This window comes from Agrilus planipennis, unplaced genomic scaffold (genome assembly GCF_000699045.2).
Source record: "Agrilus planipennis isolate EAB-ADULT unplaced genomic scaffold, Apla_2.0 scaffold323, whole genome shotgun sequence".
NCBI classification, from domain to species: Eukaryota; Metazoa; Arthropoda; class Insecta; order Coleoptera; family Buprestidae; genus Agrilus; species Agrilus planipennis.
In genome coordinates this window covers 181,078-206,605 of record NW_020439138.1, presented here as the reverse complement: position 1 = coordinate 206,605, position 25,528 = coordinate 181,078, and the positions used below count along the sequence as shown (strand labels likewise).

Below are 25,528 nucleotides of genomic sequence, written 5' to 3'. Positions count from 1 at the left end.
ATCTTCGAGATCTGATATAGTTGACATTTCTAAATTTGTGATTTCGTGTTTAAAGCTAGAGAAATGCTTCTTTGAATAATCTGGAGTGAATTCAATAATTTCTAGGAAGCAGAAATATTTCCTTGTATTACCGATTAGATATTTTTGTTAAAGGGACATAGCAAATGAGCTATACTTATTAATCTGCTTTGTAATTTTCTCTTGGTTACTGAATAATTTTATTAAATTTTTGTTTATTTCATCAAAATAAATGTGGTCCAAATTTCCTGTAATAAACTTTATAGCAGATTCGGCGAAGGTCAATGACGCACGTTTGTGTATTTTCGATTTAAAATTTAAAAGCTCATTCTTTATTAACTTAAAGTTATCTCGTGTATAGTTTGTTGACGTCAACGTTACTCTACAACGAAAAATTTCTGAGTCTGAAGGTTTCAGAAATGAGTTTCGACTGGTTGCATTGTTGTATCATTGAACCCTGTTGATTTATTTTTTTCCGCTGATATATCATTTAACATGATAAATTTTCATTTGAGAAGGTTTGAATAAAAATTTCGTATAATTTGTCATCAAGAAATTATATTCTATGTACGTTATTTGAATTAATAACTTCCTTAAGAAGTTTAAAAATACCTTCATCTTCTTGTCCTGCTGTAATGGCAATTTCGTAATAATTTTTGTATTTAAAGGGTTTAGGGCAAACTATCTTATATTTCAACCAATATGAAAACTGGTTTAATGGTCCATCTGATACGGAAAGTAAAAATACAGGACTTTCTACAGCTGTATGATTAATATCACCGCTTGTTTCATAGTTATTATTTTCGGGAAAACTCAATGGCTTCGGTTTCAGATAAATCGGCGTTTTCATCAACTTGGGCTAAAATTGATAGTAAATCTAATTCTTCATAATTAGTCGCAATTATGATTATTGACTTCTATTAAGAATGTTGTCCATTAGTCGTTACTCATTCGAGTATATTCCATATGCTTGTTGTTGACCGTAAACGCTGTTTCTTCAATACTTTCAGGGCTCATTTCGATTTGTTGGAAGCCCTGAACCAAATCGAGCTTACTAAAGTAGGCACATTTCCCCGAATTGTCTAGTACTTCAATTATGCGATGTAAAGGGATCTTATCTCCTACCGTTTTTTTTATTAAGTTTCCGATAATCGATTACCAATCGCCATTTTCTTTTTCCGCTAGCATCTGTCTTTTTAGGGACAATCCAAACAGGACTACTATACGGAGAAATCAAAGGTCGAATTATTTTATCGTCGAATAATTTTTGAATTTGTCTTTGAATTTCTTCTTTAAGGTGGTACGAGTACCTATAAATCTTGCTGTAAATAAATTCTTCGTCAGTTGTCCTAATTTTGTAGAAACCGTAGATTAAAATATTATTGATTATCACACCTCATATATAAATATATACACTACATCTGATCAGTACTTTGGAAAAATTAACGGAGAAGAACGTACATGAAAGAGAAATTGTATGAGCCATATCGCGCAACCCAGTGACATACACTACCATGAGAGTAATAATCTTAACAAAAGCCTCATTTTTTCCTGAAATCGTGACCAAGACTACCTAGTGTAATTGTGTACCCTGCTGTGGTGGAGTTCCATACGCGAACACGGGCAAGGAAAGAATCTACTGGCGGTTATTTCACCCGGCAACAGGAAAGAAACAATTCCCAAAAGCAACTGAGGTACATCCTGGTAGGTGTGGTGTGTTGAACACGGTCATAGGTACGGTATGTTTCGATAACTGTAGGGGTGCAATTCTCCCTTAAAATCTTCCAAACCGGATCACAAGGAATCCCTGCTTGCCATGCAGGCACTGAGATACTCACACTGGGATTGTCTTCTATTAATCGCAAAACGATTTCACCAGTACCGACCTGTCGTCCTTGCTGGCCTTCAACTCCTCAGTGCAGTCTCACTGCACCGTCCGTATATGACCACCAAGCGTTCGAATAAATTGTTTTGTTTGATATTTTCAACATAAACCTAGTTTTGTATTTTGTGGTAATAATAGTAACTTTGCCAATCGAACGGTAGCTACGAACTGCAGACTATACTAACCGTCATTGTGTCCAATCGGTTTGTCTGCGACCTAGCTGCTGCAAAAGTCACGAGTAGGTATGTAGGTATGTGTGTTTCGATGCTTGCGTTAACGAAGGGCGATAAGATAACGTCACTACCAAACTGGCAATTGTCCTCAATAATTGAAGGCTAGTTGACAGGGGTACTTTTTATACATCATTTTTACACCTCTAACGTTCTTATGCTATCGCGCGAGACACTGTACAGAGTTTGCAGATGTTACCTTTCAAATAATCCGGAATATTGATCGGACATAGTGTATACAAATAATAATGCTCTCTAGGAATAATTTGGAACACCATAAATACCACTTTTTCTTAATATCTTGCTTCCAAAGATGTACTAACTGATAAAAATGATGTCGTATGAACATAAGCAAAATAAGACGAATTGCCATTGATTACCCATTTCTAGTAGTTAATTAATTTTACGTTATAGACATTTATTGAACTTTAAAAATGAATTGCCTCGATCGTAAGTTCAAGTCAAAGCTAAATTTACTAGCTACATTTATAGAAAGTTCTACTGATTTGTCGTGAGTAGTGACCGGCTTAAACAATTAAAGCTACTTCAGAGTTTTTGTTACAGTACACTATTTGATGACATCAACGTTGCCACATCATGGCCAGGACCGGCTTTGGATTGTAAATTATTGTGATTGCATTACAAAATTCTTTTGCCCTTAACAATGCTGCTGAACTCACTATGCGATTGTTTATTGCTTCTTATTTCTGTTATATCTTGCACGCATTATGCTTATAAATTGTATTGTAATCGTCATAAATCCTAGGTTCACGAAGATTGGGAAATGATGGACCAATTTGTAATAAGGAATGTCCACTCTGCTATGTCAAGTGATCAAACATTATCCACAAGAATTATGAATCAGGATGCTGGTTCGCCTTCCGAAATTAGTTCACTTTTCGATGTCATCGCTTACAACAAAGGTAAGGGATTTATTCATTACGGTACCTAATGTTTTTCCGTATGTGTAATGCGTAACTTATAGAAAACTTTAAAGCAGAGCTGCCCAAACTCCGCTCCTGGCGCTCCTAGGTGCTCTTGCAACAGCATATGAGAAAGATATAAAAATCCTTATGACTCAAAATTGAAGTGTAAAAGTATAGTGTCGAACGATACCTGTTTTCATTTCTCCATAGCCATAACCAGAAGGCTTTTCGTTTATTATTTAAATTTTCAAATTTCTAACATTTTGGATTCCGTTCTCTTGATTGGCACTCTCAATGTAGGTGACCTGTTCTTCCACAGTTCGAACACATCAGACGTTCCCTGTAGTTGTTACAGTCCCAAAGTGACCGTTACTGCCTACATTTTATATTGCACAACTAGTTGGTCAGAGTCTTATGTACCTGTTATAGTTATTTATCGTCATATCTGATTTCTAAGCAGTTTACAATGTACGATATTGTTAAAACTCGAGTATTTCAGCGTTTTTCCTCGTAAAGTAATTATTAGTGCAGTTGAATCGGTTCAGGTTTCTACCTCTGCTGCTGCTCCAAATGGCCTCAGGTAAATGGACCACGAGATCTTCCCATGAAATATGGGAGGGGTAATTTTTAATACTCTTACAACGCATTTTGTATTCTCCTGAATATCGGCCTGGTCCTTCGAAACAGTATTTAAATCAATAGTATTTACGACGGATTTGTTCTAATGATCTCCTGTGTCTTTCAATTATCACGACCGATATTACTAAACGACACCTGTTTTGCCCACTTATTAGTGTTTGTACATGTAATATTATGTAAGTAAGGCAAAACGTTCTCCGAACATAAAAATTACTTATTTAGTTACCCCTAAAAATAAATAATATAAAATTTTTAAACATCCGTGTTATTCGTTTATGAATGCTTATGACACAAATTCTCATTCTGTTTGCAACGAATTACTTAATTACTGATTGATTAATTAATGAAGAGCGTACGATTAGGCGACTTTCTTTTTAAAGTAATTATAGTATAGATTCTGGGTACTCAACCGATCAGAAATTCTTTGTGAATCTTGAATATATTGTAATATTCGTGGGTTCAACAAAATTATCATCTAAGACTGATAACGACAAAAAACTATTTATTTACACTAATTATTGGGTGTGGGCGTTAAACGCTTTTTGGATAGGTGAAATCTCGTGCGTTCGCGTCACCGACATGCTTGTAACAATATATCTGTAGCTATACAGCTACGACGATCGATGTGGCTTTTACGCGATACTTAGATAAATTTCAATCCAACATTTTCATTTCTTACTTTAGTTACCATAAGCGTTTTGTATTTGTTTAGAACACAATGAAATAATTGAAAGTACAAAAAGTCTAAGTATTGTTGAAATTAACGATAACAATGATGCAAACAATGTTAAAATCAAGTACATTGAAATTTATGTAAATATTTGAATAATAAAGAAACATATAAACATGCAAATAATTGTTGCTCGGAGTGTCAATAAATGTAAAAACCACATTGTGAAATTTCAAATTTTAATACTGAAGTTTTCACTTCTATCGGCAGTCCCTATAACTGTCAATTTTTTTTTTCTTTGAACTGTTTAACTGCTTTCCCATAACGCAGGTACGACACACACATTTACAAATACGGCGCCCATGAAGAAAGGCACCCGCGGCTAGTCGGCGAATCAATAAGCCGTTCACGCACACGTGTGCCAGATCGCACACAAACATACTCGTGCTCGCTACAATACCATAGAAAATGTATTTTTGGAGAAAAAAACATAAATAAATTTAGTTTTCAATCTCCATTTGTATTACCATAAGTAATCTTATAATGAAAGTGACAACAACAGAAGCGCCTATGACATTTTCGTTGCTATAAGAATACTTATGGTTACACCTGGGGGTAATGTCAGATAATGTTCGTAATTTCCAAAGTAATATTTTTAATTTTTCTGGAATTGGGTCTGCGGAACTTTCTAAACACGGAACCATTATATGCAATTGCATTTTTTATGGTTCCTGGATATATTAGGTCGACTATGTGAAGCGCGAAACCAATACTCGGAAATACGGCCAATGTGGGCCGAGACAAATTTCTAAAAGTTCTATGTGACGATGACGAAGAGACTATGTGGGGTCCTATAAAGAGCAAAGCTATATGAGGAAAGAAAGATATTAAGTGAAGTTCGCGACGGAGTTTAAGTGAGGTCCGCACAGCGGGCGCGAAGCCGAGAGGAGGAAGTAATCCATTGGTCTATATGGTTCGGGAATCGTCGGGCACATCATAGACTGGTAATTACAAGCTTGTACCGAAATTTCCCCTTAAAGAGCGAACCACCGGATTCACATACATCGTACAGTTTCCTCCTAGAAGTCAAGTAAAATTAAAAGTACAACCGTTTAACTTAATCTCCCTCAGTGACTCGTGGCTTCTACTTAATAATTTGTGTTTTACACTTATTGTTGTCGTTAGTTTGAGTTTTTCAGCAGACGTTTATATGACAATGGTTTTGCTGAATATCCAATAATAAAAGAAAAACAGGTGTTTTATGGTAAACCTCTCCTACCCCAAGCGAGCCCATCGCAATTACAATACAGAAATGAAAACCTAAATTTAGTTATTTTCCTTTTTTCATTTGATTTCATTTTTGTTTGCATTTTGAGAATTCACAATTTCCGGTCAATTAAGTACCCAGAGTCTATTTTACAATTATGTCATTGTAAAAAGCTGTTGACTAATCGTAAGATCCTCACTTTTAAGTTAATTACCGCTACTACTTGACTAGTCACAAACAAAATGGTTTAAGAAAATACTACAAACGGCACAGTGAGCGCCATCTGTAGCACGATGCTACATTTTAGGATTACGTATTTTNTAGAAGGGGTAGAGGTAGACCTAGATTAGATTACTGTTCGCAAATAGTTAAGGATGTAGGCTGTTCTAGTTTTAGGGAAATGCGAAGTTTAGCACAGGATAGGAAAGAGTGGAGGTACATGTCCAACCACTCTTAGGACTGACGACATTATGATGAATGCAAAGCTGAACACATTGTATCCGCTATGTTCTTATCCCTAATCTCCACCACTTTACATAATATAAATGTAATATATATTCAATTTACCTTATACCATTTATACTGGTCCCTTGCAGAGAGGGTGTGACAACAACAACAAATTTTTTCTCATTAACTTGAAGTAATTTACAGTTGGTATAAATAGAAAATCAATTTTCACATCAATATTTGATATATTACTCACTATTAGATATCAAAGTGTTTCATACATATAGTGTGTTAAATTTATTTTACACTAATGGAGAACGTCAGAAAGTTGTAGAGAAGTTTAGTCGCCCTTTCAACCAAAGATATTCGAACCTGCCTCCGGTGAGTAATACAAAATTTAGGCGAAACGCACATATACATGAATATTAAAAATACAATGAAAATTATACAACACACGACTAAATAAAAGCGATAAACTATAACTGTTCAAAGTGTCCTCAATTCCTGTTTAAGCACTCGATTATTCTTCGATGCACTTCATCGGTTGTACTCATTCTTATTCGAATTGCTTCTAGTTCTAAAAGATAGCAACTGGGCGATCATACATCATACTTTTTGCATGACCCTCTAAATAGAAGTCGAATAACTGGGATGACCTAGGGGGCCACTTCCAAGGGTCATTACTTCCAATCCAATGATCTAGGAACATGCTGGTTACTTCAACAGCTACGTCATTAGTGTTGTATGTACCTGCCCCGTCCATTATATACTAGCAATTTCGTAAAAATACTAATGACAAATTGTCCAAAACGTAGACACAACCCGTCTTAGTATTCCTATATACCTCTCTGAATTTAAAAGTTCCATCATAAATTTCAAATATCACAGCATTGCAGCATAACAGCAAACATATTTAAAACTAAATCTATCCTGGAATTTTGACTCCCTAACAATATGAACATTATGTGAGTCCCAAAAATGTAAGTTTCTCCGATTTACAGTACCCTTATTTAAACTCATTATTCCATAAAATTTTGGATAAGATAAAGATCATCTTGCATCCTTACTAACATTAGTTCACAAAATTCAATTGGAGGGAATTTATGATTGTGCAACATTCTGTGGATTGGTGCAACAGATATTCCCAAGTCATTTGAGGCTGCAGCAATGGAACTTCCAGAGTTGACGTTAATACATTTATTTTGTTATTTTCATCTCCAGTTACAGGTTTTTGATACAGTTTCTTTACTCTAATTCCAAAACGTAGAAAATGTGCTTCTATTCGTCTGAATTTTGTTTTGTTCATCTAACGCAGATTCGGATACCTTTGGTTGAAAAGACGACACGTCCTCTCTACAACTTTCTGACATTCAGCATGAATGTAAAATAATCTTAAAATATCGTCATTTTTCAGATGGAGTTGTATATTCAGAGTCGATCTGAAAAGGTTCGCTGAAACTAAAAATGTTATAAAAAGTATATTCCATTTAAAATAATCTAGTTGAAGTCAACTTTCGGTATAACCGAAAATATTTTAATTAGAAAGAGCATACATTTTTAGTTTATTTGACGCATCTTCAACTGTAAAAGTTTAAATCTTTTAATAAACGGGTTGCGTGAAAAACCCTGTGTATATAAGTGTGGCGTTTATAATCAATAAAAAACATGCCTTCAGAAGCAAGGTGTCATAACATTTTGCATTCCAAAGACAATTAAGCACGTAAATCTATAATTTGAATACGGGCCTGTATCTCTCTGACTAACCCTTTTATTGTGGTGCTATTGAACTTGGTTCCAGTACGTACATGTCACTCAAATAATCAATCAGTTATTTATTTACCTACCAGAGAACGAGCTGAATACACTCCTTTTGTAAAAAAGTCAAAGTGAAAAATAATTCCGTACTTTTCATAAAGGTATTGAATTGTCTACCGTTAGCTTTAATGCAAATAATACGGCGGTATATTTGTCAAATTTTGACACAGATATCAAGAGTAGCTTTAATTATACGTAAACAACTGATAATGTCATCATCACCATCATCATCATAAGGTTGTCAGTCCTAAGACTGGTTGGACACGTACCTCCACTCCTTCCTATCCTGAGCTAATCTTCGCATTTCCCTACAACTAGAACAACCCACCTACCCCTCCTGACTCCTGTTTCTGCCTCTAAAATGTCTCTGACTAAACCTTCATGTCTGAGAAGGTGTCCTACCAACCTATCTCGCCTATTTTTTATTGACTCTGTCCGCCTATTCTTTCTAATACCTCTTCATTTCTAACCTTTTCTACCCACGTTATCCTCATCATTAACCTATAACACCACATTTCGAAAGCTTCTAACCTTTTCTTTTCCGCCACGCCCACTGTCCATGTTTCGCACCCATACAACGCCGCGCTCCAAACATACACCTTTAACAAACTTTTTCGAATTTATAAATTAACCGTTCGCGAGCATAGAAATGACTTTTTTTTATTAAAGGCGACACGATCCTGAGCTATCCTCTACTTTATATCCTTACTACTCCTTCCATCCTGACTTATCTGACTTCCCAAATATCTAAAATCAGTCACTTCTTCTATTTTTTCGTCTCCTATCTTTATACTCGCTCTTTCCCTACTTTTTCTTCCCTTGCATACCAGTATTTTACTTTTACTTTTATCTATTTTCATATAGTACTGATCTGTCAGTACCGCTTCCATCTTATTTAAAGCTATCTCTAAGTCCTACTTGCTAGATGCTAATACTGCTATATCATCTGCAAATCTAAGCATACTAATCTTTCTCCCCTTAAAATATCTTCGAGATCTGATATAGTTGACATTTCTAAATTTGTGATTTCGTGTTTAAAGCTAGAGAAATGCTTCTTTGAATAATCTGGAGTGAATTCAATAATTTCTAGGAAGCAGAAATATTTCCTTGTATTACCGATTAGATATTTTTGTTAAAGGGACATAGCAAATGAGCTATACTTATTAATCTGCTTTGTAATTTTCTCTTGGTTACTGAATAATTTTATTAAATTTTTGTTTATTTCATCAAAATAAATGTGGTCCAAATTTCCTGTAATAAACTTTATAGCNTCGAAACTGCCAGACGCGGATCGCGATTTCGATCTTTTTGGATCTCATCAGCGCGTCGCAGGCAGCTCCGACAGAACACAGACCAACTTTTAGCTGTTGTCTTAACAGTGTGTTTCAGAAAATACTACAAACGGCACAGTGAGCGCCATCTGTAGCACGATGCTACATTTTAGGATTACGTATTTGGCGCTCACTGTGCCGTTTGTAGTATTTTCTGAAACGCACTGTTAAGACAGCAGGTAAAAGTTGGTCTGTGTTCTGTCGGCGCTGCCTGCGACGCGCTGATGAGATCCAAAAAGATCGAAATCGCGACCCGCGTCTGGCAGTTTCGACAAAATACAGACCACTTCGAATTATTTTAAAATGGTTTAAGTTACAAACGATTGACATAGGTTTGATAAAATAAATTGGTCGAATATCACGAACGAAAATTGTATAAATATCTAAGCCAACCCAATTAAACGACAGTAGAGATAAACACACTAATTTTGTACTCTTTGTAAAGATAAATCAAATTTTATAAGCTTTAAATTAGTTAACGTGATAAACTTAGTGAACCGGTACGTATGTAAATTAATACACCACAAATGAAGAAATCTTTCAATCACAGTTAATTATGCTTTAATTTGAGCAATAACGAGAACACCTTTTTCTTAGCCGGTGCTGTAATTCGAACAATGGAAACATTCCTATCCACACCAGTATTCAAGAGCGGATTGAATAAATACCTTACAAAAAAGTAAGTTACTATTACATAAATCACAATGCTTAATTATTTCCTTTTAAAATTTAATTTTTCAGGAGATACTCTGCAGCCCAACCATCAGATCTATACTCTGCTTTGCAGGAAGCAGCTGACGAGGCTGGTCTAAATCTTAATGTTTCCAAAATTATGACCACATGGGATTCAACTCCTGGAGTTCCGCTTGTGACTGTGACGAGGAATTACGATAGTGGAAGTGTTACATTCACACAAGTATTGTTTCATTTAAAGATTTTCTTCTACTTCATATGTATTTCAAATACTTTGTCTAATTAACAGCACCTTTGTCAAGTACATTACCGTAATTATATACATATTTTACTTTTAGAACCGGTTTATAGCAACCAATCCTAATTACACATCTGATGAACTTTGGTACATTCCAATCACTTACTCAACCAAATCAAAGGCTGATTTTAATGACCTAACAACAGACATTTGGCTAACAACCGCAACAGCAAGTGAGAATTTGGGATTGTCAGCTTCTGATTGGTTATTGGTGAATAAGAAACAAAGAGGTAATTTAAAGCTGTACTCTAAGCTTTGACGCTAAGTCTCCTATCACTAAAGAAAAATTCTGATAGTTTCGTGTAACTTTCTAAAATCCAAATAAATAATATCAAAGGTCACAATGGAAGGTAAAAATGATATGTAGACCATTATGCCAGCTGAATTACCTCCACGTTGAATTTCATACCTACAAAGCGTTCGCATTCAGATGTAGCCAAAAAATAATTTAGCATCCGTGCCCCATAATTTTTTTTTATTTACATATATCAACTCCCATGCCCACTTAAATTTCTGGGCTCGTAATTTTTATCTTTTTTATTAAAAGTTAGCGTGAAAACAGGATGTTAAGCAGAAACAATTAACTGTAACATGGCGGTACCCATCTCAAGAGCTGACTGACAAATAAGTTCAATACAAATCAACACTTAGAAACCTATTTAGCCTTTATAATACTAAATTTAACTTATGATATGAAACGAACGATATCAAAAGTGAATTTATGATTCATTACAATTTTTAAGACCCAAATTGATAAGAACAGTATAGTTCATACTTAGTAGTTTATCTGCTTTGCCTTTAGCATTCTGATAAAATCGAAATCGCGATTCACGTCTGATAGTTAGATAGACCAACAGCATTTGGTGTAGGTCTCTATAACGTACGTATATAATCAGCGTCGATAATTCTGTTAGATAAGTATGTATATACTTTGGTAGGATCCTTATGTAGCATGTCATCTCTCAGTTAGCAGCAGATATCAATAACGTACCAATACACTGTCATTATTTAAAAGTCATCTTGCTTTTAAAGAGATCATCAGATTTGCACGATGATTTATCGAATACATCTATATTACATTTGGTAGTTTCGATTAATTATTTACTAATAACATACACTATTGCTTTCAATTTGTGCCCATGCACATCGTCGTCAATTACATTGGGCAAATGAAACCCTTGATTAGTATGGTTTTTAACTAACATATAAAACATTTCAATTTGCAGCAGATTTCAATAAAGTAGTGAATATACATACTATACCCACATAAACATGAAAACAACTTTGTATATAACTACTAATAAATAAATATATTTTTAGGCTATTACAGAGTAAATTACGACGAAAGCAACTGGAAACTCATCATAGATTATTTGAACAGAGATAATTTTGAAAATATTCCCATTACAAATAGAGCACAGCTTATTGATGACGCACTTACTTTGGCAAGGTCTGGCAGAGTTAATTATCGTACCGTATTTGAACTACTTAATTACTTATCCAGGGAAACTCATTATGTACCTTTATATGCTTTATTTAACAACTTTGATTACTTACGGCGATTGGTACAACACAGTACTATCTCACAAATGTTTCAGGTAATGTTTATTAAGTCCTTTTTATTTAATTTATCATCCTCAGAACCGCTCTCATACCTACCTAAAATAACTAAAGACGGTTAAGTATAAATAAAATTGAAGTATTTGTTTGAAATATCGAAATAATTACTTTATATAAGCTCACGCGGTGGTTTGTTTGCCATTAACACTCAAACTACCCTCAAAAAGATTTTGATGAATGATGATCTGAATGTCTCTCCGATCTTAGAAATGATAGAGTAAGCGCCTGTCAGACATACGTCTTTTTTTGTAGGAAGAGAAAAAAGTTAGCATTTCTAGATGAATTAATAGTTTCAAAATAAAATAGAATTGAACTACACATTGAGTGTGAACTAAATATATTAATTATACATTAATAATGCCTAATTAATACCAAACTGAGCTTATTTTATTCACTGATATTACTAAAGACCGATCCGACGAGATTTAAACCTTGACGAAACTCTTGTACAAATTAGACTGAGTGGATCGACTTGCGAGTTTTGATGGTTTAGAAAGCCGGACCACAGGTTCAACCATAATGGAAGAGTTCTTAAAGAGAAACCGGAGTAAGATAAGCTCCTGAAAGAGGCCGGCAGCTCTTTCAATACTCAGGGTGGTAGAGATCACGAGGATCGTTATAGCACTTTGACGCACAATACTGCGATGTGGAAGGTAACGGAAAATCACCATATTATCATCTCAAGTAAAATGTAGTACACAAATTAAACTTAAACTAGTCCCCCATTCGGATGTCAGAGTGGGGACTACCTCGGAGTATGCCATCAATATGTACAATAGGGGTAGGTGTAATAGTCGAGTCGGAGCGTAGGACAATGAGGCAAGTAGGGAAATTGGAAAACTTAAAAGTTGAGATGAATAGATTAGAATTAGATATGGTAGGTATTAGTGAAGTGCGTTGGCCCGAAGCTGGAGATTTTAGAATAATACATACAGGATCGGTGAAAGGTAATTCGGGGGTAGGAATTGTAATGCGTAGGAAAGCAAGGCAAAAACGTCAAACCCGTTTCCGAGAAAGGTCCGCTCCCGTCTACGATCGAGATCCGAAAACCTCCACCATCCCGATGGACCATGCTGGTATCATCGCAGATATGGTTCTCGCGCAAACAAATGTACACAGTCATGTTCATTTATAACAAATGCAAGTAATCAGGAAAACCCCACCAACAGTCGTTAATGGCGGCAAACGACAGCCAATTTAAAATTTCACGCTGCATTTTTTTTTACGAAAAAGCGATAGGATAGTTATGGTTCCATTAAAATCGAAGCGGGTAAAAACGGCATTAGTGCAGGTCTGCATGCCTACATTTTTGTCATTTTGATACAAATGAAGAAAAGGCAGATAGGTGAAAACAATATTTAGGGAACCTAAACGCAAGCCGTGAGTTAGGAAATATATTAGGGATAGAAGATAGTGTGGATATAGGTGAGCTAGGTTATTCCATAATGAGAGAAGTTTGTTGTTGCATTGAAAAACTTAAAGAATAATAAGGCGCCAAGTATAGTTGGGATACATGGGAAAATTCTGAAACATACAGGACAAGAGGTTACAGGTTGTATGTTTAAGCTAATTAGTCGCATTTACGAAACCATTCCAGCTATACGGGTAACAAAACAGAAAACGATAGAAAAAGGAAAGAGGGCATACATAGGACTTGTAGTTTTAGAAAAAGCATCTGACAATATTAAATGGGACAAGATGTTAAATATATTTAAAAATGTAGGGATATATTACAGAGACAAAAGAGTGATACTTAGTTTATATAAAGAACAACAGGCAGTTATAGAACTAGAGCTACAACGTAGAGAATTAAATATTAAGAAGGGAAAAAGACGGGGATGCACACTATCACCGCTACATTTTAATTTATACATCGAAAACGCGATCAACATCATTAAAGACAGTAAAACTGTAGAGATAGATATACGGGGGCAAAAAATTAGTATACTTAGATTTGCAGATAATATAGCAGTATTAGCATCTAGCAAGGAGGAGTTAGAGATAGCTTTAAATAAAATGGAAGCGGTATGTAACAGACAAAGCAGTTTTGTATGAAAATAAATAAAAGTAAAATAAAATTACTGGTATGGAAGGGAAAAGAAAGTAGGGAAAGAGCGAATATAAATATAGGATAGGAGGCGAGAAATTAGAAGAAGTGGCTGATTTTAGGTATCTAGAAAGTCAGATAGTCAGGACAGAAAGAGTAGTAGGGATATAAAACAGAGGATAGCGCAGTGTTGAGTCGCCTTCAATAAAAATAAATCACTTCTATGCTCGCGAACGGTTAATTTATAAATTCGAGAAAGGTTGTTAAAGGTGTATGTTTGGAACGAAGTGCTGTACGGGTGTGAAAAAGGTTAGAAACGTTCGAAAAATGGTGTTACAGGCGGATTATGAAGATACCGTGGATAGAGAAGATTAGAAATGCAGAGATATTATAAAAAATAGGAGAACAGAGGACTCTTTGGAAGCAATAAGAAACAGGCGAGATAGGTTGGTAGGACACCTTCTTAGAGGGGTAGAGGTAGACCTAGATTAGATTGCTGGTCGCAAATAGTTAAGGATGTAGGTTGTTCTAGTTTTAGGGAAATGCGAAGATTAGCTCAAGATAGAAAGGAGTGGAAGTTTGTGTCGAACCAGTCTTAGGACTGACGATCTTATGATGTTAATTACTAAATAAACAATGTAAATTTAATGTACATATAGTGATTGGTCCCTCATGAGAAACACTGAGCCAATGGTTTTCTTATTCTGATCTTTATGCAGCCTAATGAAGGGTTCATCACTTTGAATATGTCCGATTGATGAAACAGTACTACAAAATAATTATTCGATAGCTCAATCATCATTAGAAATCACATCACAACCGTATACTATCACTAGAGCGTATAACAAAAAATATTTTGAACCAGAAGGCTGAAACCGTTGAAACAAGTGTTTATAAGTACTAAAACCATTGGTAAGAAGGAAATCGAACGCGATGAAGGGGTAATACAACATCGTCCCGCCAAAAGTCTGCAACGTGACAAATTGTACGATTTTATTGGTAAGCAGAAATTGATGTTGTAAGAATACATATTAAAATATTCGTTGAATCCGAATATTGAAATTTTATCTAGTTTAGTTTGCATGCGTAGTTGCCAGTGTGCACATAGCAATGTAGTTATACGACCAAATATTGACCACGGATGCACGGATTGAAAATATTAGGTACTTTTCATCGAGTTTCGACTGCCGGCGGCGATTATATACTATTTTCTAACACTCTGTATAGTAAATCCAGTTTTGATGCTACAGGCTATCTTGAATTAAAAAGGGGAACTAGTTTTGTTTGTAAAGTTTTCTCGGCTAAACATACAGTTTGGCCGTAATGAACATATTGTGAACTTTCTTCACATAGCTGCTATTTAAACTAAGCTTTATTTTTTCTATTTTCGAACACTGTACAGCAAATCAAATTCGGATAAACCAGATGATTTTGTATTAAAATAGGAAACAAATTTTGTTTAAAAAGATTCCTGGAAAATATACAGTTTTTGAAATCATGTACCGCTGTTTGTTGTTTAACAGAAGGTTGAATATTTATTTTGCAACCTCCCAAAATAGCCATGCTTTTTATGTTGTTTGGACAACATAGAGATATTATATAGAGTCGCATCGATAGAAAGACAAAGAAATTATATTAAGTATAAATATCTGTTTAATGACACATGCGCAGTATGTAGTTGTATCTGATTGGCTGCTTCTGTAGCTGATTCGCGGAGCTACTTGAATTTTATTGACATATTGTATAATTGCCAAAACATTCATGTAATATTATGTGACGCTAACAGATATAGTTGCCAGTCTCCAATCTATTTGCGAGGCCAATAGTCAGAAAAAGATTAGTCTATTAGCGAGACTGATTTATTCATAATATTTACACAGTATTTATACTAAAATTATTCACATGGATTAAATGTAAAATGCTTATCCCAGTTCGCTGGTTGAACTAGTATTGATCAATCGACAGCGACGTTAGAAATGCTGAGCCGCTTACATACACACGCTTAAAATGCATTGGTAAATCCAATTAAAATATAGTAACAACAGTTGAATATTTAAGTGAAATTGGTCCTAACTAAAAAGATTGTTACAGCAACTAATAAATATTTGTTGTCTATAATAAGTTATCACAAAAAATGTATTTTAGTTACGTTAAATAATTTTCTTCATACATCTCATCTAACTACATTTGTACTAACAGACAAAGATTCTTTTTAGAATAACAAATATTTTTGTAATGATCACGTGATCACATCCTTGTTTCTAGTAAAAACTAGTTTTCTTGCGTCAACTAAAACAGGGATAGTTAGAAATATAAATAATATTTCTTCTCCAATGAAATGCTTCTTTAGAAGCTGCTAATTAAATTAATAGCGGTTACATAAAACTTAGTTAACAAAGCTAATTTCAAAATGCTACTAGTTTTGTGAGTCCCCGTAACTGAACCAAAATCAAATAATGTGCTTCAGTTAGGACGACTTGTACAAACTAGTTAAACAGCATAAACTAAGCTATTGCAACCAAATTTATTAGTTTTTGCAACTAAAATTAACTAACCTAGATTTATTAGTTGGAAATATTAGGTCTTTTTTAAGAATGCATGTATATGTACCGTATGTCTATGAATAATATACTATACGGAGTGTTCCCACAATTGTATATTATAAAATTGTGCTTGCAAAAATATTTAATTAAGTGGAAATCCAAATTCAATGGTACCTTTTTGGATTAATTTTTCTTTATGTGCTATTTTAAGTAAGTAATGTTAGGTAATAATATATATAATATATGTATATATATATCCGATCCGCATCTGGCAGCTTCGACAAATTTCTGGCCATGAACTTAAATGTCCTCATTAACTGATCGATTCAGTTAAACAAGTTGAAATATCTTAAAAAAGCTTTGTCTAACGCTTGAAATACTTCAGTAACAGCGAATACCCGCCAGATATATAACCTCTATTAGGATATTACGTAATTAAAGTTTTACTACCATTTTAGGACCATTTCGTTACCCTCTTGGAGAATGTATACAATAAACTAAAAGTGGAGGAATCCGCAAATGATTCACATTGCGATAAACGCAACAGACCAAATGTGATTAATAGCATTTGCTTGTTGGGTTCGGCAGCCTGTAGAAATGATACTCTTACTCTCCTGAGACGCTGGAGAAGCACAGGCACTAATTTGTTGCCAGTAACAGCGGAACAGCAAATTCTTTGCGGTGCATTGAGAAACGGCTTTGAAGATGACTGGAACTTTGTTTACAATCAATTTCTTAGTTCTCAAGATAGTACCAGAAGAACAAGATACATTGCCGCTTTAGCTTGCAGTGAAAACCCTGATTTGATTACCAGGTATAGATCCACTCCTTTGATTTAAATATAATTACTAACTTGTTACCCAATTTGTTATAGATTTTTAAATCAGGCTTTAAATGACGGTTCGCCATTAGCAGTATATCGTGCACGTATATTAACGGACGTTTATTCATCTGGGAATGTTGGACTCCGTACCCTTCTGGATTATATTAAAAGCAATCTAACACAAATTGCAGAGGCGTAAGTATCAAGAAATACAGAATTTTCAGGAGAACTTATATCACAACCATCGACTATTTAATAGAAAGAATTTTATCAAGAAAAATTAAAAAGGCTCTTTTTCTTTTACATAAATGAAGCAGAGAAAATTTTAAGTTAATGTATCAAAGTGCTTCATGTCCATATTTTTAATATAGCAAAAAAAAAGGCTTCACAGATTTTCTTGGACAGAAATTCTTGAGTTATACTTAATAATTTTTTTAATTCATTTGTGTACAACGTTTCGTCCTTATTTTAAAACTTTTTGTTTGTTGACATTTAATGATTAAATTATTGAACACTTGAAAGTCTGAAATAATGATAAAAATAATTCTTTTTAATGAATTTTTGTGTATTGAGGAAATAAACGAGATAGGTTGGTAGGACACCTATTCAGTTATGAAGGTATTAGAGACATATTGGAAACAGAAACAGGTGTTCAAAAGAGTAGAAGTAGACCTATATGAGATTACTATTAACAAACAGTTAAAGATGTGCGATGTTGTTGTTATAGGAAAATATGAAAATTGATTCAGGATAGGAAAGAGTGGAAGTACGTGATCAACCAGTCCTAATACTGACGATTGATGATGTTGTATCATGCAATAATAAAACTCAATTCAAATTATGTAGTGACATTAAATTTAATTCAAAATCGAAATGTATGAGAAGCAATAGGAGAGACGTTCAATTATTATTGTATTATGAACTTGAATAATTAATATAAATTTTAAATTTATTTATGTATGTAGAATTTAATTTTGTCGGTGAATTTAATTATTTTAATTTGTAATATGAATTTAACTTTGCCAATAACCGACTAGCTGTTTTTTCTAATATTTATTTTGTTTTATAAGAGCAACGTTTCGACTACTGTAAGTCATCCTCAGGCTTAGGTTATAAAATATGCCATTTTTTTGTTTACATTTCGTTGGTTTAATTCGACGTAGAACCAGTTAATATTTACTCAATAGAATAAATCACATCTTTGGTTAATTTGGCTTCATGACATCAATAAATTAATTAGCAATTTTGAATAACACAAATAATTAAAAACAAAAAGAACGAACACTTAGCAATAATATCACCCGTCACGTGATTGCACATGTGTTATAATTCTAAAGAACCTCTTCGTATCAATTCGAATGATACGAAGAGGTTCTATAACTATGAAAATGCATCGGTTACTGAAGTCCTTCAATGGGAATGATCATACAACGTCGACTGCGATTCATTCAAATGGCGCTCCTACGTTGTACTGCTACATTCGTCCAGGACTTCTTGTCGTCGGTTTCTTACTAGCGGCGCAAGTAGGGCATCTGCTACATCGGTCTTCCACGTTGCTTCTACTTCGTGGTAAGTAAAATCGCTCTCGTACCTTCCCTATCGTCTTCGTAACACCGAAATGTCCTTTGCCATGGACAACTTCTAAGGCCTCTGATATTCCTTTCTTTGGAAGTACCATTAGGAGTTTGTTTCTGGTTTCATCTCGACTTACCCACATTCTTTTTTAAACGACGTATCACACGTGATCCAATCGGTTCTTAAGAGAAACTTCCGTCCATGCAACGATGATGTTGATTGCTCCTGTGTCAATAACCTTTCTAACATTGTGCTGATTTATTGAGCCTTCTATAAATAATAAATTAGCATCGTCCAATCTACAAATGATGAATACTTTCACATCTTCTTTCATTTCTTCTTGAGCTGCTTCCAATTCCTCTTGTCTTATTTTCGTATCATCTTGCACTGATTCCACGGTCATTCGTGATTCGTAAAAACTTCCAGAAAATTCGATGAAATTCGTCGATGCCATCGATTCGTTCTTCTATCTTCCAAAGCTTTCCAACGATATATGGTTTATTGGGGTAAGTCACAGTCAGCAGAAACTTCTAAAAGCTTAGATGGAAATCTTCGATAACGTTAGATTCGTCCTTTTCTTCTCAAGAGCTTTCCAACGATATGTGACTTATTAGAGTTTCTCGCAACCAATGAAGACTTCCAAAAAATTCTATGAAACTCTTCTATGACGTTAGATTCATTCTTCTCTGTTCGAGAACCTTCCAACAATATACCACTTGCTGGGATTTCTTGAAACCGATGGAAACTTCCAGAAAATTGACCGATGAACTCTGGAATATTTGATGGGATTTTTCACAAACCCTCGTTCTTCTCCAATCTTCTTCAGTCTTCTTCTACTCCACATCAGACATCAAATCTCACATGTTAAAACTATCAACATTACTATTACTTTTATTTAACAACTTACTCTATAAATAACACTTCTACTATTAATTAGTTGACAATTCAATACTATATAACATTCAATCATCACTTCTTCGCTCTTTTTCCTCTTTCTGTCGCATAGAACTCTCTGACTCTTACTAACTCCACTCGATCTCGCGACAACTATTTATAAAGACTAACCGTTCTAGAATGTTCTATATGCCTTCTAGAAATTTGGTCTTCTTTGACAATATGTATGTTGGGTTGCCTAAATACATACATGTCACAATGAATACTTGGTGTCAGAATAGTGTGTGCTCTACCTGCTAGCTACTAGTATAGCGTGTGTAGTTATTGACTTGCTAACACTGTAGCATGTAGTTTACTGCTGAAAAAAAAGGAATTTGTAAAGAAAATGCAGAAAGCCAGTGCTATAGAATCTTTATGTACAGAGAGGACTCGTGAGTTGGAATAAATTTATTTAATATTCAGGGCGGAAGAACTATTAGAGGAAGATCCATTTGGGATTAGAAGAAATAGAGGAACGCGGGAGGCCGTTCTAGCTTTACGAGTAACAATAGAGAAAACGACAGAAAAAAAGAGGGCGTACATAAGATTTGTAGATTTAGAAAAAACTTTTGACAATGTTAAATGGGACAAGATGTTAAATATACTTAAAAATGTAGGGATGAGTTACAAAGATAGAAGAGTGATACTTAGTTTCTGTAAAGAGCGACAGGCAGTTATAGATATATAGGGGCTGCAACGTAGAGAAGTAAATATTAGGAAGGAAGTCAGACAGGGATGCACACTGTCACCGCTACTTTTTAATCTATACATCGAAGATGCGAACAACTTCATTAAAGACAGTACAACTGAAGGAATAGATATACAGCAAGGAGGACCTAAGTCCTATCTCTAAAGATAGCTATATATAAAATGGAAGCGGTATTGACAAAAGAATACCGTATAAAAATTAATAAAAGTAAAACAAAAATACTGGTATGTAAAGGAAGAAAAAGTAGGGAAAGAGCGAATTTAAAGATAGGAGACGAAAAGTTAGTAGAAGTGACCGATTTTATGTGTCAAGGAAGTCAGGACGGAAGGAGTAGTAGGGATACAAAGCAGAGGATAGCGCAGGGTCGAGTCGCCTTTAATAAAAAGAAGTGCACTTCTGTGCTCGCGAACGGTTAATTTAGAAATTCGAAAAAGGTTGTTAAAGATGTATGTTTGGTGCACGGCATTGTACGGGTGCGAAACATGGATAATGGGCTCGACGGAAAGGAAAAGGTTAGAAGCGTTCGAAATGTGGTGTTACAGGCGAATGATGAAGATACCGTGGATAGAAAAGGTTAGAAATGAAGAATTATTAGAAAAAGAAAGAGAACAGAGGACTCTATGGAAGTCAATGGGAAATAGGTGAGATAGGTTAGTAGGACACTTTTTCAGGCATGAAGGTCTAGTCAGAAACATATTAGAGGCAGAAACGTAAGTTAGGAGGGGTAGAGGCAGATCTAGATTAGATTACTGTTCGCAAATAGTTAAGGATATGGGTTGTTCTAGCTTTAGGGAAATGCGAAGATTAGCGCAGGAGAGGAAAGAGTGGAGATACGTGTCCAACCAGTCTTAGGACTGACGACCTTATGATGATTCAGGGGTTTTTTTCTTGAAAAAAAACGTTCAAACGCTCGAAATCTTCTTTTTTGATTATGGGTTTTTTCATGGTAAATCCACCGACTTAATTTTTTCAAATGAAAGCACCTATTTTTTATTACATTTTTGAATTTTGCACCGAATTTTAGCTATGTTTCATGTACTTACACTAGCTTCAAAATTACATAATATCTAAACTAACTGCGCTTTACCTCAATGCTAAGAAAGAAATAGTAGGAGATAGCAATATTTTCGCAAATAGATGAGCGTTCCTTCCGGCTTTAATTACTGTTAATAAGATAATTAAATATAATATGTACCCCGTATATAGATTTACAGTTTGCATTAGGATTAATTCAATTGAATATTTTTGAATTATTTTGTTTATTCAGGGAAGTGGAAAAATTAACATAGTTCAAAATGATATACACTAACGTTAAATTGAAATTAACTTTCTGTCTTAAACATATTACCCCAAATTAATGGGAAAATATTGTTCCTGCTGTTACAAGTGCGAAAAACCAGAGGGCCCGAAATCGATTCCCGGCGAGGCTGTGAGCAGCAACAATTTTTCCCCATTATCTTAAGGTATAGTAATATGTAGAGGATTTAATGTTGAATATTAGAATATTAACCTCTTTAAGAATATTTTTGTAAATAGATATGTAATTCCCAAAAGTTTGATGCAAATCACATCTTCAACTTTAATAGAATTTTTCAGTAACTGTTCGTTCATTAAGTTTGCTCCGCTGAACAGTAAGAACACGGTCCATACTGTAGCTTTCAAGATGAATTAAAAAATAAAATATACATCCTTTGGTGTCCTGTATCATACACGATAAAAAAACTCAATATAGTGCAATATTAGACTCAATAAACTATAATATTGGATCTTACAGACTAATTTTTGGTTCAAGGTTATATTACTCACATCTGAAATATTCTTTTCTATATAAAAATTCATTATTTAGAAAACGTAAAAGTGTTTGATTGTATTAGAAAAAGTGAACTCATCGTTTTAGATGCTTTCTATTGAAATTGAATTTCTGTCATATCTATACAAAGTTTTTTTATATCATCACTTTGAAAGGTTAATAGTTTGTATTCTACTTTATAGGGAGTCTCAGTAAAAAGAAATAACCTTTTTTCTTGATTTTTTTCTTAATATTTTTAAATCGTTTTTATTGCTGTGGTTACAATTATATAGCTATTTTCAACTGCTTTTTCCGGAGAACGCCACAATTTTTATTATAATTTAATGTTTATCGTTAACACCATACATACAAAATATTACTTTTTTACTTTTAGGCGTATTTCTGTAAGTGCTCTTCTTGCTGCAGTGGCTAATTATCTTAATACTGAGGAGCAAATTAAGGAGGTAACAAAATATTATACACCCTATATTTCGTTTAGAAAAGAAAAAATAATAAGAATAATAATAATAAACTAGTAAATAATAGTTTATTATGTAGTAGTTAAGTAGTGCATTATAAACAAATGCTGTAGGACGAAAAGTATGGTGAATCGTCTCGGCAGGGGATAGTAGCTCTAATGAGACATGTTGATCCTGTAATCGAAAAAAACAAACAAAAATCAGATTTTTTTTCTCCAAAACAACTTAACATACATGAATAAAGTTAGAATGCATCATAATAATATGTCATAACTGTATTCAGAAAATATTGTTAGAAGCAGGCGATTTTTTTTTAAATTGTGTGTTTTCTTTGTGATAACACTAGAACAATTTTAAAAATAATAATAACCTTTTTTTATGTAGAACAACCTCCGAAATTCTTAAACTGGTCTAAATGGTTTCTCATATTAAAAAAAAATAATAATAATAGAAGCCGACTTTTTGTCATAAAAATTGATTTAATTAAATGTTTATCCCATTGAAGCAGCAGAAGCAAAACATACTTCATTACTTTATAAATACCAATACAATTAAATTTTGGGATTAAAAAATAGACCATCATTACTAAAATTTTCGTATTTATCATTACGGAGCTTGTTTACGACACAAAGTTTATAAAAAAGCTGTGTAATACATATAAATTATTTTTATAAAATTATAAGGCGTTAAAATTTGTCAAAATCGTGATTTTTTACTTACGATTAGTTTGAAATAAATTTGTGAATATTTATATAATCTCGATAATAAACATTTAAGTTGTCATTTTTTCTAGTACAGCCTTTACATATGTCTATAATGCACAAAAATTTTATATAAATCGGTTTAGTGGTTTCTGAGAAAAAAATATTTTTATATTTTTTTTTCTCGATTGATTCGTCAAAATCGATAGAGGTCTAAAACTTGCAGGATCAATATATCTTATTACCGTTAGTCCACTCTACAATGACATTTCAGTTATCTCTTTGAGGCCGATTCACGATTCTTATAGGCCTTAGCCTGCTTTTTTTATACAGATTGTTCCACCTAAGGCGGTTTCGTGGTTGACTGTTATATATTTAATAAAAAAATGTTTTTATGAAAGTGGTCCGGAATTATATGGTGCATTTACAGAAAATATGTTCAGTCATACAGGATGTTCCATTTATTCTGGACGCTACCTAACCTCGTTATTTTAAACCCTTTATGTCTGTAAATATTTGGTTTTTCTGTTTTATTTTAGGTCAACAGCTCTTTATACCTATCTCTACTAATTTTTGAGATATTCAACTGTTTTTGAAAAACAAAAAAACGTTTATTTCAGCTCTCAATAAGATCAAATAGCATCTAAACCATAAAAGCTAAAAACCTGCCGTTTGGACTTTTTGTTTTAACGCAAATTACCGCCTTTCTTCTGCTATGGGTAAAATATGTACGTTATGCAGAGCCGGAAGTATCGAAACCTACTTTTGACAATCTTACAAGACCAATAAGATTTTTTTTTGTAATTGAATTACCTACATTAAAATATACCGTTCGATGCATTTCTACTGATATAAAGTTTCAAATATAAAATGATCGGTTTCTTCGAGAATACTGTTAGAGATAAATCTTTAAAACAGTATCTCAGTGCAGGAGGTTTTTATTTTGGCATTGAACGGTGTCTTTTAATATGGGTCATTTCATTTGAACAAAAAAGTTATTTATCTTTAAGATTGTACAAGTAGGTTCAATATTTCCGACTCTAAATAACCGACACATTTTGTCCATAGTAAAAAGGATACGGGATACGGTAATTCATGCTAAAACGAATTGTCGAAACCGCAGGTTTTTAGCTTCTATGGTTTTAATGCTATATGATCTCATTCTAAAAGCTGAAATTTTTTTATACAGTTGAATATTTCAAAAACGAGTGGAGATAGGCATAGGAAACTGTCACTAGACCTAAAATTAAACAAAGAAACCAAAAATGTAAAAATATGTAGGGCTTAAAATAACGAAGTTAGGTAGCGTCCAGAGTAAATAGAACACCCTGTATGACAGAAAATATTTTCCGTTTATACACTATATGATTCCGGCCTACTTTTATAAAAGCATTTTTTTTATTAAATGTATAACAACAGTTATTAATGACACCGGTCTAGGTGGAACACTCAATTATTTTTTTTCTAATTATTAATTACATCTTTTTAGTTACAAGACTTAAAAACTGCGTATCCTGCCTATGGAACAGCAATAGATAATGCAATTTCTCGGGTTGAAAGTAATGTAAGGACCGCTAACCTCTACCTACCAGCAATTGAATCATTCTACATAGGAAGTGATTCTAGCTCCGCACTAATTACTAGCGGAAGACCACAGGCATTTATATGCATTGCAATTTCTTTTATTTTAGCAATGCTTGCCTTGTGAAATGTGTACTATAAATAAATTAATGTAACCTTCTTGTAGTACCTTAAATGTGAATAAAAATTTTTCAAAAAAGATTCCAAACATTTGGAATTCCTGAAATTAAAATAATGTTGATGGTTGAAGTTGAGTAATAATAAGAAAAGATTATAATTATAGNCCCTAGGTAAGGCTAAATACTATCTTTTGTTTGTTGATGATTTTAGCCGATTGTGCACAGTTTACTTTCTCAAATCCAAGAGTGAAACATTTGCATATTTTAAACAATATAAAGAGCTTGTTGAAAATCAGCAGTCAAAGAAAATTAAGATATTGAGATCTGACAATGGTGGAGAATTTTGTTCTACTGAAATTACCAATTTTCTAAGAAAGTGTGGCATAATTC

The 25,528-nt window shown here is 33.8% G+C and overlaps 1 protein-coding gene across 2 annotated transcripts in view; it reads left to right on the top strand.

The window, feature by feature from the left end:
* LOC108742143 (aminopeptidase N-like) overlaps nt 1-25,220 on the top strand; it is a 60,953-nt gene extending 35,733 nt beyond the window's left edge. For both annotated transcript variants that reach the window (XM_018477204.2, XM_018477203.1), the window contains exons 6-14: nt 2,900-3,056; nt 9,826-9,907; nt 9,970-10,144; nt 10,260-10,449; nt 11,540-11,817; nt 16,888-17,243; nt 17,304-17,447; nt 22,653-22,722; nt 24,928-25,220. In XM_018477204.2, coding sequence (XP_018332706.1) covers nt 2,900-3,056; nt 9,826-9,907; nt 9,970-10,144; nt 10,260-10,449; nt 11,540-11,817; nt 16,888-17,243; nt 17,304-17,447; nt 22,653-22,722; nt 24,928-25,146 — 1,671 coding nt within the window. In that variant the 3' untranslated portion in view covers nt 25,147-25,220. The remainder of the gene's footprint in view (nt 1-2,899; nt 3,057-9,825; nt 9,908-9,969; nt 10,145-10,259; nt 10,450-11,539; nt 11,818-16,887; nt 17,244-17,303; nt 17,448-22,652; nt 22,723-24,927) is intronic.
* The last annotated feature ends 308 nt before the right edge of the window (nt 25,221-25,528 follow it).